This window comes from Miscanthus floridulus, chromosome 6 (genome assembly GCF_019320115.1).
Source record: "Miscanthus floridulus cultivar M001 chromosome 6, ASM1932011v1, whole genome shotgun sequence".
Classification (NCBI taxonomy): domain Eukaryota; kingdom Viridiplantae; phylum Streptophyta; class Magnoliopsida; order Poales; family Poaceae; genus Miscanthus; species Miscanthus floridulus.
The window spans coordinates 7,980,571-7,996,721 of NC_089585.1; the positions used below are offsets into that span (position 1 = coordinate 7,980,571).

Consider the following 16,151-nt stretch of genomic DNA (forward strand, 5'->3'; position numbering starts at 1 on the left):
ACGCCCTCTCTCTCTCCCGATATAATAAAGTAAATAAAAAAAATCCCAGTCTCTCTCCGTGCCGTCCGCCGTTCGGCCTATGGCCTTGGGCGGCCCCAAGAAGAAATAGCTCCGGAAATCCCCATCACCTCCAGTCCTCCACTTCCTCCTCCACTCCCCCGCCCCGGCCCACTGATCGCGGCGGTGAGGTGAGATCTGATTGCGTTCCCCTCCCCTTCCCTCTTCCCCCTCCGGGTGTTGTGCGGACGGTTTGATCGGTCAGTTTCGTTTTTTATTGGGGGTTCTTGATTCCGCCCGGGGTTTAGGGTTCTTGGTGACCAGCTGTTCGATCTGATGTCTCAGGGGTTGGGTGTCGGAGGACGCGGTGTGTGGATTTGGGGGGTTATGTAGGGTTTGGGATTGAGGATTCTAGACGTTCGTGTGGGTTGGTGTGATTATGCTGCCGTTCTAGTCTTTCCAATGCATGGGTTTGTGATCATTAAAGATCGAATACTTTCTTAGCTGTACCTGTAAGAACGTGATGTGATCGATGCATGGGTTTGTGATCGTTAAAGATTGAATACTTTCTTAGCTGTACCTGTAAGAACGGGATGTAATAACAAGCAATTGAATACTTTCTTTGCTGTACCTGTAAGAACGGGATGTAATCGATGCATGGGTTTGTGATCGTTAAAGATTGAATACTTTCTTAGCTGTACCTGTAAGAACGGGATGTAATAACAAGTACGAGTATATATTTGATCTGTAGTGACGCTTCTAGTTGGTCACCCCGTGACCATTCCACTGGGTTGGAGTGATTTGTCCATAGGTGTCAGTAAGGATCGAGCCAAAAAAAAAAACTTGAGAACCAGCAGCTTACCACCATCATTACAGGTAATGTTCCTGAAATCGGCCGCGTAGGTGTCTGCCAAATTGCTGCCTTGACTGTCTAGGTGGCCACCTAGCTTGCCTGATCTCAGCGATCCGGTGCTAACCACCAGCCAACACCCAGTTGCCTACCTATTCCCTTGTGCTTGTTACAAAACTCTTTACAGGGAATTATCATGTTTATCAATTTGTTCATTCTTCATATTATTCACTCCTTAAGTCCTTATCCAAATGATGATTGAAGTGGTACCTATCTCCTGTAACCTTTTGTGTTTCAATTCATGCTCCTTCTGTAATTTTCATCGTGTACAGTTTAGAATGTAATAAACTATAAAAGGATAGACTGGTAATTCAGACTGATTGCAGGTTTTATGTACTTACACATTACATATATGTAGGAAATAAATCGGGCGCAAATCTGATACATGTTTCACTGTTTTGGAAAAATAAACTGACTTCATGCTATGCCAGTGACAGTTAATGTTGCTAATAGAGGAGAAAAGCCTTTATGGGTGAATAATTTTAAATTGGTTACAGAAGTGACCATGGATTTTTGCTGAGCTAGCAATATTTATACTGAAAAGACCTCCTTGCTTAAAATTATTTGAGTGATGAAGCACTGAATATTTGTACTTTTTTTCATTATGATAACTGATGTTGTCACTTGTCTTATGCAACAGAACATGCTCTTTCTACGTCTTGCTGAAGTTTTAAGTTATATTGGCATTCCTGTTGTCAAGTCTGAACTAAAACCTCAGCGAACTGGTTAGTAGTGGCATGTCTGCAAAGGTTCCAAGGTACTGTTATCACATACTTATGAGGCCACTGTCAATGAGTACACAAACTTGGTTAAATTACTTATGTTTTTTCCTGTCATGAGATGTAATTCTTGTGCATTCATATTTTGTTTTTCCAGTCTTCAGTCTACTGTTTGATTGAAACAAATGAATGATTTAAATGGGCTACCTTGCGCATGCTTTTATTGTTAGTCGAAGAACATGTTTTGGTTCAGAAGCTTGCATATGCATTATGCATGCGGCTGACACGTCCATATCCACGAGGTTATATTATCTGAAGATTCATATATGGATAAATGATAGTCCAAGCTTTGGTGACTTGGATTGTGAATTTTGTTTTTTCCAATTTGACTTTAAGATCAGCACTGCTTTTGGTCGAAGTAAAAAATCATGCTTTTTTCATTCTATTTCTTCAATTGCAACTCAGATATAAAAGAGAGTAGCATGTCAAAAGATTTCCAGTTTTCCACAGTATTTCTATATGTTCGCTGATCTGTAGTTGTACCTATCTGAAATATGTTCTGTGTGAATTCAACTCGTTTGAGTGCATTGGATACTGAATAGTGATTACATTAATAATATTTTAAGACCATTTCGCAAACTTGTTACTAGAAGATGATGTTTTGATTATATTGTAGTGCTGATGATCATGTTGCCTACTCATAGTCTGATGGAAGATTAATCTTTCAGGTGCTTAGAAGTTACTTCCAGTGGCATGGCGGATTGGGCCTCTATTCAAACTGATATTCTTGGTATACTAATAAGTAATAATAAAGAAGCTTCCAATCCCTGATTACATTAGATTTCGTGCTGTGTGCACATCTTGGAACAATGTCTGCAAGGATGTGTCATACCGTCCAAGGGTGGACCCATGGCTGATGCTCCCCCAAGATCAGAATTCTCGTGGTGCTCAGTTCTTTTGCATTCCTGAAAGAAAGAATCAAAGTATCCGTCTCCCTAACACTGCCTCACTGTTTGAATCTGTCTGGGCTCCGGTTGGTTCTTCCAATGGATGGCTTATCTACTTCAGTCAAACTTATGGAACCATGCAGCTGGTTTGGCCTTCTCTAAGGCCAAGCTGCTTGAAATGAATGAGAGGAACTTAAAATAACACGACAAGGATCTAGCAACTGGTCGTCTGTTGAATCAAAATTCATTTTGGATGATATCATCAAGCATAGAGGTCGGCTGTACACGTGTGATATGTATGGTACAGTTGAGATGTGGGCGGAGCCGCCCCATGCATGGCCAGATGAGGAAGTCATGCATTGGTGGAGGTTTTGCTGTCTTATAGAGACCCCCAGCTGAGGATCTGATTAGGGTTAAGTGCCTGTGTCAGAATAAGTTTGCTGTTTGGATATTGGACAAGGGGACCTTATCATGGGTTGGAACCGAGAACGTTGGGGATATTGCACTGTTCGTGAGCCACAACTCATTCTGTTTCCCTGCCAGTGACCACCCCAACCAGAAAGCAAACTGCATCTACTCCATCGACATGTACAACAACCTGTGTGCATTCAACCTTGAGCATGGGACCAAGGAACTTATCCAAACTCTTACGATCGGCCAAGGCCAAGGGCGCAATGACTACTACCGTCAGCCTCAGCGAGACCAGGTCTTATGGTTTATCCCTTCACTAAAATAAATACTAAATAAATAGGTAATGGTGAAAGTTGCGTGTTCGTTTACCCCCAGATGGAGCCCATCTAGTATTGTAGGCTCCTATTGATGGCCATTTATCCCAAGATGGAGGCCATATAGTATTCCGTATTTCCAAAGTATTGGATGTCGCACATGCAACCGCAGGTTTATGTATATGAACTTCTGAAGTATCGAACATCTTTGTAATTGTGGCTAAATCAACTGTTTGAACTATTTGCAGTGGGGTGCATGTGAATTTGAAACTTTCGTTTCAGGCTGTTTTAGGCTGTAAGCTATTCCAAATGTTTGTGACTTTCCTATTTGAGGACCGAAAAATCTAGAAAGCTACTTACTCTATTCCAAATTATAAGTTGTTTTTTCTTTTTTTAGATGCAATAGTTTTTGCATCTAGAAAAGTCAAAACAACTGCAACTGCGAACGGAGGGAGTAGCTAGTTTCAAATAGTCGAAGCCAGAAGGCTTGCTTCTGCTTCTTCCCTGGTTAGTGAGCAGCTGCCTAGCCTATTGAAGCAGTAACATTACACTAAGCTATGCTTGCTGCTTGTACTTTACATAAGCTTTGGTCCTTGCATACGTGCATCCCATGACCCAACACTACTCAGCAGCAATTGTTGTTCCATCCTTTGCAATGCTACGACTGAAACACCATGTTGCAGGGTGCTCGATTGTTATTCCATCCTTCGCAATGCTACAACTGAAACGCCATATTCGTGGTACTTGCATTGCATTGCAGGGTGCTCAAGCCCAGGTCAGGTGTTTGGTCCCTTTTTATTCGTACATATGAAAAGTCAGAAACGCGGTTTCAGCTTTCAGGTAAGTTGGGTTTTAAATTTATGCTCACATGCCCACCTTCACATACCACAGGTTTGTGCCGTGTGCAGCGTGATATCATCCAACGCGCTTGAGCAGTTGGCTAGTAAAAATAACTCTGGCACAGTCACGCTGCTTCTCTGCTCTTTCTGTGAAAATGTCTCTGCTCCCGCAGGCGGCTACTTGTATAAAATTCAGCTTCTGCTTGAGGGAACGAGGGGAGCTCGATCGTGTCAAGTCAATGCAACAGAGTCTACTGTAGAGTTCTGCAAGAAAGAGCCGAGACGCCCACAGCAGCGGCCGGAGCTCCTGCCACCGCCCGGCCACCAGCGTCCACGACAGCGCTGCCGTTGCTCATGGATTCCGCGACCTCCGCAGCCGCGCAGCCGCCGCAGGGCCTGCATCGTGCTTGGCACGTCCGGGCACGGAGCGGCTGCAGCTGCGCGCTCAACCTCGTGCTGTTCCTGGCGGTCAGCGCGAGCTTCGCGGGCGCGGCGTACCGCGCGCGCCACCGCCCGCGCGACCTCGCGTTCGTCGGCACCGCCTACTACCTCCTCGCGTTGCTCGTGTGCTGCGTCGCCAAGCTTGAGCTCCTGCGGGACGACCCGGCGGCCGGGGACGCCCAGCGCCGGCGGGCCAGGCTCGCCACGTGGGCCGTCTCCGTGGCGCTGAGCGTCACGTTCGCTTCGCGCGTCGCCGATGCCATGCCGATGCTGCCGCTGAAACTGGCAGTGTGGGGCATCACCGCCGTGTTCCTCGCCCTGGGGCTCTACTTGCTTCTCTGCTGCCAGGACGCGGACCGCCGCGGTGCGGAGCCCCGGCGTGACCAGGAGGACCCGGGCAGCCAGCCGGCGAAGGCCTCGCGCGAGCTGTCCCCGGAGGAGATGGCCTGAGATTTTCAAATTTGAACCCAATTTCGGAGTACGACTGTTGCAGGAAAGGATAGAGCAATTTCTTTACATTACCATAATCACAATTCATACATGATTATAGTACACGAGTCCAAACTTTGGGAGTTGGCACTTAAGATTACAGTTTGAAGTTATCGAACAGAGCTTTGCTCGCAAGGTCTCGTGAGAAGGCCCCATAAAAGTCGCGTGACTGCCTAGGCTATATATATATATATATATATATATATATATATATATATATATATATATATATATATATATATATATATATATATATATATATATATATATATATATATATATATATAACTACTATCCTATAGCTGGCTGCAGAATAACTTATTCTGTAGCCACTTTGAGTTACGATAATTACTATGTTAATTTACGAGATTTACAGTAACTCCTTACTAAGTGGTTTACTATAACGTTATGGTAAATATTCCCATGTGTTATAGTAACCCAACTATCGTAAATATGTATTGACATTATGATAAATTAGTATATAAAATTATGGTAAATAGAGGTGGCTACAGAATAACTTATTTTTGTAGCCGGCTGCTGAATAGCCTCTCCCTATATATATATATATATATATATATATATATATATATATATATATATATATATATATATATATATATATATATATATATATATATATATATATATATATATAGAACTACTGTCCTGTAGCCGGCTACAGAATAACTTATTCTGTAGCCACTTTGAGTTACGATAATTACTATGTTAATTTACGAGATTATAGTAACTCTTTACTAAGTGGTTTAATATAATGTGTTATAGTAACCCAACTATCGTAAATATGTATTGACATTATGGTAAATTAGTATATAAAATTATAGTAAATGGAGGTGGCTACAGAATAACTTATTTTGTAGCCGGCTACTGAATAGCATCTCCCTATATATATATATATATATATATATATATATATATATATATATATATATATATATATATATATATATATATATATATATATATATATAACTACTATCCTGTAGCTGGCTGCAGAATAACTTATTCTGTAGCCACTTTGAGTTACAATAATTACTATGTTAATTTATGAGATTATAGTAACTCCTTACTAAGTTGTTTAATATAAAGTTATGGTAAATATCCCCATGTGTTATAGTAACCCAACTATCGTAAATATGTATTGACATTATCGTAAATTAGTATATAAAATTATAGTAAATGGAGGTGGCTACAGAATAACTTATTTTGTAGCCGGCTACTGAATAGCCTCTCCCTATATATATATATATATATATATATATATATATATATATATATATATATATATATATATATATTACCCTGTAGCTGGCTACAAAAATAATTTATTTTGTAGCCACTTTGAGTTACGATAATTACTATATTAATTTACAAGATTATAATAACTCATTGCTAAGTGGTTTACTATAACGTTATGGTAAATATCCCCATATATTATAGTAACCTAACTATCGTAAATATGTATTGACATTATCATAAATTAATATATAAAATTATCGTAAATGGAGGTGGCTACAGAATAACTTATTATTATTATTATTATTATATATATATATATATATATATATATATATATATATATATATGTATATATATATATATATATATGTGTGTGTGTGTGTGTGTGTGTGTGTGTGTGTGTGTGTGTTACATACTTGGCTTACAAGGTATTCGGTTAGAGAAGATAAGGATCTCAACGACTAGGCCTAACAACCTCTATCTAATCTCAACCGAATACATGTTTATCGTGCACATCACCAGGTCATTGCCGTGGCACATTTGTGTTACACGTTTACAAGGTTTGTCACATTACATTTCCTAACATCCCCACTCAATCTATACTTGTCTTTTCTACAAGATTTAGATTGTTCTTAAACTCCTCAAATTTCTGATGTGGCAAAGCTTTGGTGAAACCATTTGCAATCTGATCTTCACTTCATACAAGTCTCACTTCTAATTGCCTTCTTGCAACTCTTTCTCGTACAAAATGAAAATCAATCTCTATATGCTTAGCTCTGGCATGAAACACTGGATTCACATATAGGTATGTCGCTCCTAAGTTATCACACCAGAGCCGAGGCTTGACCTTTAATCTGACACCCAACTCACCAAGCAATTGCTCTACCCACATCATCTTAGTTGTAGTATTTGCCATGCCTTTATACTCAGCTTCAGTGCTCGACCTAGAACTGTAGCATGCTTTCTAGCACTCCATGAGATCACATTTGATCCTAGGAAGATTACAAAGCTGCCAGTGGACCTTCGATCATCTCTGGAACCTGCCCAGTCTGCATCAGAGAATCCATTAACAATCAACGGTGAGCGCTTGCGGATCAACAGGCCCGTGTTCTCTGAGAACTTTAGATACCTAATAATTCTCTTGACTGCTGTCCAATGAACTGTAGTTGGTGTATACAAATATTGGCAAACTTTGTTAACAGCAAATGCTAAGTCTGGCCGAGTAAGAGTAATATACTGCAACGCGCCAACCACACTTCTATACTTAGTACTGTCTTCAGGTCCAAGAGGGTCACCGTCATGTCGTGACATCTTCTCTATTGAGGGCATAGGCAGCGGCGGACCTAGAAAATATTTCAGGGGAGGCTGAACAACACTGCTGTTCGATCTTAAGTCTCAGCCCTCTACACTATAGAATTTTGCCTAAAAATTCATGGGGCTCCACAGGGGTTCCACTGCTACGAAATGGGTAGGGGGGGCTTGAGCCCTCCCCGCCCCACCGCTGTGTCCGCCCCTAGGCATAGGAATAGCAACAGGCTTACAGTTTGCCATACCGATCCTTGACATAATATCTCTAGCATACTTCTTTTGAGTCATGAGAAGATCACCATTTGATTTCTTTTCAACTTCAATTCCTAGGAAGTAATGCAAGTCTCCAAGATCCTTCAGCGCAAAATCTGCTTTGAGAGCCTGCAATAGCACCTTTATAGCATCTTAGGATGAACTAGTAACAATTATATCATCAACATAGATCAACATATATATTTCCACACTTCCCTTTCTATAAGTGAAAAGTGAAGTGTCAGATTTTGAAGAAACAAAACCAAGACTAATAAGTTTGGAGCTCAACCTTGAGTACCAGGTTCTTGGAGCTTGCTTCAGACCATAGATAGTCTTCTTGAGTTTACAAACAAAGGAAGGGTATCTTGGGTTTTCAAACCCTGGTGGTTGTTTCATATAAACCTCCTCTTCCAGAACACCATGGAGAAACATGTTCTGAACATCTAGCTGTCTCAGGCACCATCCTCTTATTACTGCTAGAGACAATACCAATCTCACAGTGGTAATCTTCACTACAGGACTAAATGTGTCCTCATAATCTATGTTGTATCTTTTGCTTAAACCCCTTTGCTACTAATCTCGCTTTGTACCGATCAATCTTCCCATCTGCTCTTCTTTTTATTTTAAATACCCATTTACAGTCAATAAGATTCATGCCTCGAGACGGTGGAACCAAAGTCCATGTACCATTCCTTTGTGCAATGCATCATACTCATCTTGCATAGCATTTTTCCATTTTACCGATTTCATTGCTTCTTCTACCGAATTAGGCTCGCTAGCTGTATACATGTTAGCATATCTTACTGTGTCGTTTGTGTATACCTTAGGCTTGACGATGTCGCTCTGAAGACGTGTGTGTGGCCGCGAGACTGGAGGATCAGAGGCCACAGTCTCATCTGTTGACATCGGCTCGCTAGATGTATCCACACCGGATCCAGAGGACGTCGCAGAAGATCCCGTTGTCGCCGCGCGTGTAGGAACAGATAGGGAATCCGGAGTCGATCCTGCCCCCCACACGGTGAGCCTGGGTTGGCGTCAGGAGCCTCATATACGGACTCCGTTGGCGCAGCAGCTGATGTCAGTGAATCCCCGCTAGGACTTGTGCTGGGATCGGGTGTGGTAGCTAGATCTGTAGCCTCTTCATCCATTATTTCTTGAATCTCCTGCACTTCTTCTTGTTCCTGCACTTCACGAAGATTGCTTGATGCGGTAGGATTAGTAGCATTAGGTACATGACAACCTACATCCCTAGGGACACAAGGAGTTAGGTTTTCCAGAAGGAGAGAGATTTCGTTCCTTAGCCGAGCGCCCGCATTGGGACATAAAGAGGAGAAGGGAAAGACGTTTTCATCGAAGACCACGTCTCGAGAGATATAGATGCATCCTATGTTGGGTTCTAGGCACTTGAACCCCTTGTGAAGAGAGCTATATCCAAGGAAAACACACTGTGTTGAACGAAATGCCAATTTTCTAGTGTTATAGGGTCTCAAATTTGGCCAACAAGCACACCCAAACACTTGGAGAGAGTTGTAGTGAGGTTTCTCATTTAGCAAAAGTTCAACGGGTGTTTTGTTGTCTAGGACTTTGGATGGCAAGATGTTAATGAGATAAGTAGCGGTGAGAAAAGCTTGATCCCAAAATTTTAGTGGCATAGATGCTTGTGCTAAAAGGGATAGCCCTACCTCAACTATGTGGCGATGTTTTCTCTCGGCTCTTCCATTTTGTTGGTGTGTGTGAGGACAAGACACTCTATGAGAGATTCCTAATTGTTGGAAGAAGGAGTTTAATTTTTATACTCTCCTCCCCAATCGGTTTGCATATGGATAATTTTTCTATTGAACTTTCTTTCAACAAAGTTTTGAAAGTTCTTAAAGACTTGGAGAACCTCAAATTTATGTTTAAGGAGATAGATCCATGTGTATCTACTGAAATCGTCAATGAAAGACACATAGTAAGCATGATTGCCAACAGAAATAGGAGCAGGACCCCACACATCTGAATGTATCAAATCAAGGGGAGCACAACTTTTATTATCCGAGCTAGAATAGGGAAATTGATGACTCTTTGCTCTTTGGCAAGAGTCACACACCGACTCATTATCATGATCAACAGAACAAGGAAGCAAATTGTTCCTAATGACTCTCAACAACGGGAAAGGACGCATGACCCAAACGACTATGCCACCTCCAAGTGGATGGCCTACTAACATGACAAGCTTGCTTGTGGCGTTGTGCTCCTGCCTCTTGAGACCTCAAAGGGTAGAGGCCGCCCTCACACTTGCCACGATGGAGTATTTTCTTCGTGGCCCGATCCTTTATGAGAAAATAATGAGGATGAAACTCAATATAGGTATTATTATCAGATGTGAGACGATGCACAGAAACAAGACTTTTATTAGCGCTAGGGACGTGGAGGACATTTTGTAGATGAAGATTTTTGTTTGGGGTATGTAAGATTGCATGACCAATGTTGCTAATCCGCATTCCTGAGCCACTTGCAGTGTGGACTTGATCAGAGCCCTTGTACTTGTCTCTAACAGTCAGCTTCTCCAGCTCGACGGTGATGTGGTCGGTTGCACCACTGTCGGCATACCAGTTGGTGTCAACACCATAGTTCATCTGTGCTGCTCTAGTGGACTTGGTGTAGGGCTGGGAATCCTCCTCGAAGCGGTGCCAGCAGACATCGGCCTCATGGCCCTTCTTCTTGCACACCTGATAGATCGGTTTAGCCACCACCTGTCCACCAGTCTTAGGAGGCGGTGGAGAGTTGCCGGAGCCACGTCCACCATAGCCACGACCGAAGCCACCATGGCCACGGTCGCGAGGACCTCCACGTCCACGTGAAGCAGCGTTGATGGAGGAGTTCTGGCCGACGTTGTGGTTGTCCTGCAGCATCTGAAGACACATGTCGTAGGCAATGAGCTGAGCATAGAGGTCGCTCAAAGATATGGGTTCTGTGCGCCCTAGAACGGAGGACACTAGTGGATTGTAATCAAAATCTAGCCCGACTAGGATGAAGGTCACCAGTTCCTCATCTGGGACTGGCCTTCCAGCAGCGGTGAGTTCATCACCGAGGCCCTTGACCTTTGCGTAGTAGGCAGCGGCGGTCTGGCCACCTTTCTTGCAGTTTGCTAACTACATGCGCAGATTGGTCACGCGTGCCTGTGACTACGTCGAGAACATGTCCCCGAGCGCCGCCCAGACCGATGCCGAGGTGGTCTTGGTTGCCACCTGCGCGAGAACCTCCCTTGAGAGAGAGTTGTTGAGATGCGCCAGCAGCTGCTGATCCTCCTTGAGCCACTTCTCGTACTCCGGGTTGCTGGTGGTGACTTTAGTTTTGTCATCCTTCACCAGCTCTAGGGTTTTGACCGGGGCGACCTTGGTTCCATCGAGGTAACCTTCAAATTGGGCTGCCCTAATGCCCGGCATGATATGCGCCTTCCATAGGAGGAAGTTGTCGCGGGTGAGCTTCTCGGAGATGGAAGGGCCGAATGGCGAGTGATTGGAATGGCTGGCGGAGGAAGATGACGCCATAGCTAGATGATTTATGGAAGAGTAGCTCCGATACCATGTAAAGAATATGGCAACCGTGACTGCCTATCTTGGCTCATCACGTCTTCGTGTTAATATATATATATATATATATATATATATATATATATATATATATATATATATATATATGTGTGTGTGTGTGTGTGTGTGTGTGTGTGTGTGTGTGTGTGTGTGTGTGTGTGTGTGTGTGTGTGTGTGTGTGTGTGTGTTACATACTTGGCTTAGAAGGTATTCGGTTAGAGAAGATAATGATCTCAACAACTAGGCCTAACAACCTTTATCTAATCTCAACCGAATACATGTTTATCGTGCACATCACCAGGTCATTGCCGTGGCACATTTGTGTTACATGTTTACAAGGTTTGTCACATTACATTTCCTAACAAAAGTTCCTGTACTTGGGCGGGTTCTCTGAAGAAACCAGCTCTGGCAATGGTCCATAGAACACCGAGTCCCCACTTTTCCCAGGACTGAAAAAATGACGCTGGAAACCCTGGGTTCTTCACGTGTGTTCATGACCACCCGATGCTCCACACTCATGTACTTGTCATTAGACATTATCTGATGTTGAGAGGATAAGTTAGTAGTGGAAAAAAATCGGATGAAATCGTGATATTCTACTATTCTAGAGCTGCTCACCAAAGCTCTCTGTATATTTACCACACTGTAATCATACTTACCACACATGATCTAGGTGAACTATGTATATAATAAGCACTGAGTATGCATATGACTTCAACATCTACTCCTATCTTATCGTTTTTCTACGACCGTGCCTAGGCACGTATGCATATAATAAACAGGGAAGGAATTTGCGACCTACATCAATTTACTTGGGAGTAAGTTCGAGAAGATTGTCACAGAATTTTACAAGTGCCGATTATTACATATTGAAACAAATTCATGACTAGAACCGACAACAGCCTGACGAGAAAAAGAACATCATCAGTTGAGTTCATCATAGTTGCCAGCAGAACTGGCTAAAAGCCACACATGTCCTATGTTTTATATGCTTCGAAACAAACAAGCGTTTCTTTATCATAATTTTGTTTACAGAATAGCACCTTCCCTCAAAGCTTCGAAAGGGATGAAGTATTCAAGGAGGCTAAGGGAATACTCCCTCCATCAACAAAAGATGCAATTCTCGTTTTTTAAAGTCAAACAATTTAAACTTTAACTAAAGTTATATAAAAAGCATTCATGATACAAAATAAATACTGTTAGATTGATTATGAAATATTACAAATATTAATATTATTCAAAGTATTCATTACAAACTTGGTCAAAGTTAAACCAGTTTGATTAACACAAATTACATAGTTGCATCTTTTCGTGGATGAAGGGAGCACGTACTCCTCCAGCCATACTTATGTGGTGTTTGACTTTATGCAATCAAACTTTTGAAACTACTCCATATGACGGTAGACAGTATTATACTAATAACTCTTAAACATTTAGTGTAAAACATATGAATTATATATGTAGATTTGTCTTAAAAAACTCAATTGTAGTTTTTATTCATACATTTGTTTGCCTAATAAATTCATAAATTTATTCTAGAAATAGCAAGCAGTGGTCAAAGTTCTACAACAACACTATAAAAAGCTAACGGCATATAAGACCTAAAGAATTCCCAAATGATAGAGATTCAACTAAATCGGCATATACAATCTATATACTACGGGTATGTTTGGTTCACCTCTCCTAAAGTTTAGCTACTAAACTTTAGTCACTATAGCTACTAAACTGTTAAACAAATTGACTAAAAATGGACTAAAGTAGTTTAATCACATTAGTACCCCAAGGAAGTAGGTGCTAAAGTGGGCTAAAGTGTCCAGTGGACAGGGGCTACCCCTCATTATAGCCGGTCCCCCACTCTGATTTATGCATTCACTAGAGGTAGTTTGGTCTTTGTTGAACTGTTTTAATGGCCTTTAGTGACTTTTAGTCAATAGAACCAAACAGGGGTGACTAAAGTTTAGTCGTTCGGTTTGCTGAAACTTGGCTGGAAAACACTGTTATGGCTGAATTATTGTGAGAGAAAAACACTGTTCCGGCTAAAAAAATAAGCTGAATAGTGCGGATTATAAGGTAAGCCGAACAGACCATTGATTTTAGTAGTTAATTGTAGTCTCTTATCCTGTTTGGTTCTAGGGACTAAAAGAGACTCAAGACCATTAAGGCAGACGAATAAATGCCAAAATACCCCCACCATGGATGGTCCCTACGCAACAAAGAGGAGAGAGGGAGAGGCATGGGTGTCAACTTGGTCCATTAGTCCCAAAAAGCCTCACCCAAAGGGACTACAACCAATCTCTAGTCCTGTTTGGTTAAAATGGAGTAAAATAGATTAGAATTTAGTCTCTAAAAACCAAACAGCCCTTGCTGGAAAACCAAACAGGACCTAACACGAATGATTGAAAAACATTAATTGTAGTAATTGGATTTTGACAATTGAATGTACTTTGGGCACGGTATAGCAGACTATCTGATCGAACTCTTTCAGCCACCGTTCTCTCTCAAAGAGTAGTGTAGCAGCAGCAACTTAACAGCTGCATATATACTACTATCGATCCTAACGATAAGAGCAGTATCTGGAGAGCATGCAGTAGGGGGTCTGAAAGGAGAAGCCTCACAGTTCAAATATTTGCAGCAAGTACCATCTTCGGTTGGCAATATAATAATAAAGCTAGCTATATATTCTTCTAAACCCTGTAAAGGTGATTCTACTTCATCAACTGATATTGCAATCTAAGTTGAAGGCCCATCCTGCAGATAGAGAGCAGCAACAGACAGCACCGATGCGTGATCTTCCAGAACGAGGGAAATATTATGAAAAAAGGTGACCGAATACATCTAGAATTCGAAATGAAAGGATAGCCTCCTTGCTAATCAACCTGCAAGAGGTCCCCGACGTTGATGACAAGCGCTCCGGGCACGGGCTTACATCCACCCAGCAGACTTTGCCGTCCTCGTCCTGGTGCTTCACCTGCAGGCCCCCGACGCCGTCCTGCGCGAGCACGGTGAGCACGCCGGCGTCCGTGTGCGGGACGAGGCCCATGGTGCGCTCCGGCTCAGGGCAGTGCGGGTAGTAGTGGCACACCATGAGCTTCCCCTCGGCGCAGGACGCGTCCTCCAGCGCCTCGGGCCGGAGGCCGAGCCCCTGGGAGAGGAGGCCCAGCAAGGCGCGCGCGACGGCGGTGGCGCGGGCCTCCCACTCGAGCACCTCGGCGCGGCAGGCGGCCGGGATCCGGTCGGCGAGGTTGGGGCAGCGGTTGGGGCCCAGCAGGATCTTCATGGTGTCGCGCCAGCTGGCCGCAGGGGAGTTGTACAGGTCGACGTTGGAGGAGTAGTTGACCCCGCCGTCCACGGCGTGGCTGTAGTGCGGCGCGCGCTCGGCGGCGGGGAGCTCGTTGAAGGGGCGCGCGGGGTAGTCGTCGGAGGCGTTAGCCGTCACCGGGGGGGGGGGGAGGGCGTGGTGGTAGTTGACTAGATGGAAGAAGCCCCAGGTGCGGGCGACCGCGGCGGCAAGGTGGGGCGGGAGGGAGAGGTCCACGACGGGGATGGAGGCGCCGGGTAGGGCGAGCGGGATGGAGCCGTAGGGGTCCGAGTGGCGGAAGAGCTCCGGGACGGAGGAGACGCCCGACTCCACGAGGCCCCGCACGCCCGTGCCACTACTACAGAAATGAGCTTTAGTCCCGGTTGGGAACTAGCTCTACTCCCGGTTTCCCAACCGGGACTAGCAATCCGGGGCTAAAGGCGTCGTCGAAGGCCTTGAGGAGCTTGGCGTGCCCGGGCGCGGGCGCCGGGAGGGAGGAGGACGCCATCGATCGAGTCGCTGCGCAGTGCGCAGTGCAACTGGGGAAGATGATGGGGTCGTCCGTTGACTGTTGCCAAGAGGCGAGAGGGGCGGCGGGTGCTGGGCCGTGGCCGTGGGCGCGGCGACTTCGTTGCCGTCGGACTTGCACCCACGGCTCCTCGCCCTCTCCGCAGCCTGAGCACGAAACCCTTGGAGAACGGTTGGCTGGCCGGCTGGGGCTGGGCTGGCCAACACACCCACAGCGACACTGTTCACGTGAACAGTGTTTTCAGACAGAACGGTATTTTCCTCTCACAACAATCAGCCAGAACAGTATTTTAGCTTATTTTTCAGTCCCGCCGAACAGCTCAATTATCATCAGATCAGATAGTAGTAATTTTCTAAATTTCTAAGCTCAAAATACTCCACCTCTGCTAAAAAAGTTGTAATACTCGTATAAGCTAAACTATTTTAATTATGATTGAGTTATATAAAACAATATCAACTGTTATAATATGGTTCTCAACAGATACACAATAAAAATATATTCCACGATAAATTTAATAGTACTTTCTTAATATGTTAAATATTAGCAGTAACTTTTATAAAAATGATTAAATAAAAAATATAGTTTGACTCTGTACTATAGCTAAAGGTGCACTTTTTTAGGACGAAGAGAATGCCAATACCTTGGCCAATATATTGTGTCGCCATGCTATACAAAAAAAAAAGATTTAACATATACTCCGTTACAATAGATAAGCAGAATAAGTGAGATAAAACGGGCCTACCGACTGAGACAAATAATTGGTCAAGCATGTGGGTATTAGTATTTGGATTTTTTAGTGATAGGTGACGTGGAAATTTCGTTAAATTGACTCACTCTTTTGGATGTAATTATAATAAGGACAAAT

General features: G+C 43.4%; 1 protein-coding gene, 1 non-coding gene and 1 pseudogene across 2 annotated transcripts; 1 reads left to right on the top strand and 2 right to left on the bottom strand.

Annotated features, from left to right (window-relative positions):
• On the top strand, positions 1-5,162 carry LOC136461602 (uncharacterized). Its single transcript, XM_066460885.1, has 3 exons — positions 1-188; positions 1,548-1,664; positions 2,355-5,162. Exon 3 carries the CDS (start codon positions 4,492-4,494, stop codon positions 5,026-5,028), a length of 537 nt encoding a protein of 178 aa, XP_066316982.1. The 5' UTR covers positions 1-188; positions 1,548-1,664; positions 2,355-4,491; the 3' UTR covers positions 5,029-5,162.
• A 5,627-nt stretch (positions 5,163-10,789) lies between these two features.
• On the bottom strand, positions 10,790-10,928 carry LOC136462098 (small nucleolar RNA Z247). The gene has a single exon (XR_010760618.1). It is a non-coding gene; the product is annotated as a small nucleolar RNA Z247 (small nucleolar RNA).
• Positions 10,929-11,817: 889 nt separating this feature from the next.
• On the bottom strand, positions 11,818-15,368 carry LOC136460169 (1-aminocyclopropane-1-carboxylate oxidase homolog 1-like; annotated as a pseudogene).
• Positions 15,369-16,151: the final 783 nt, after the last annotated feature.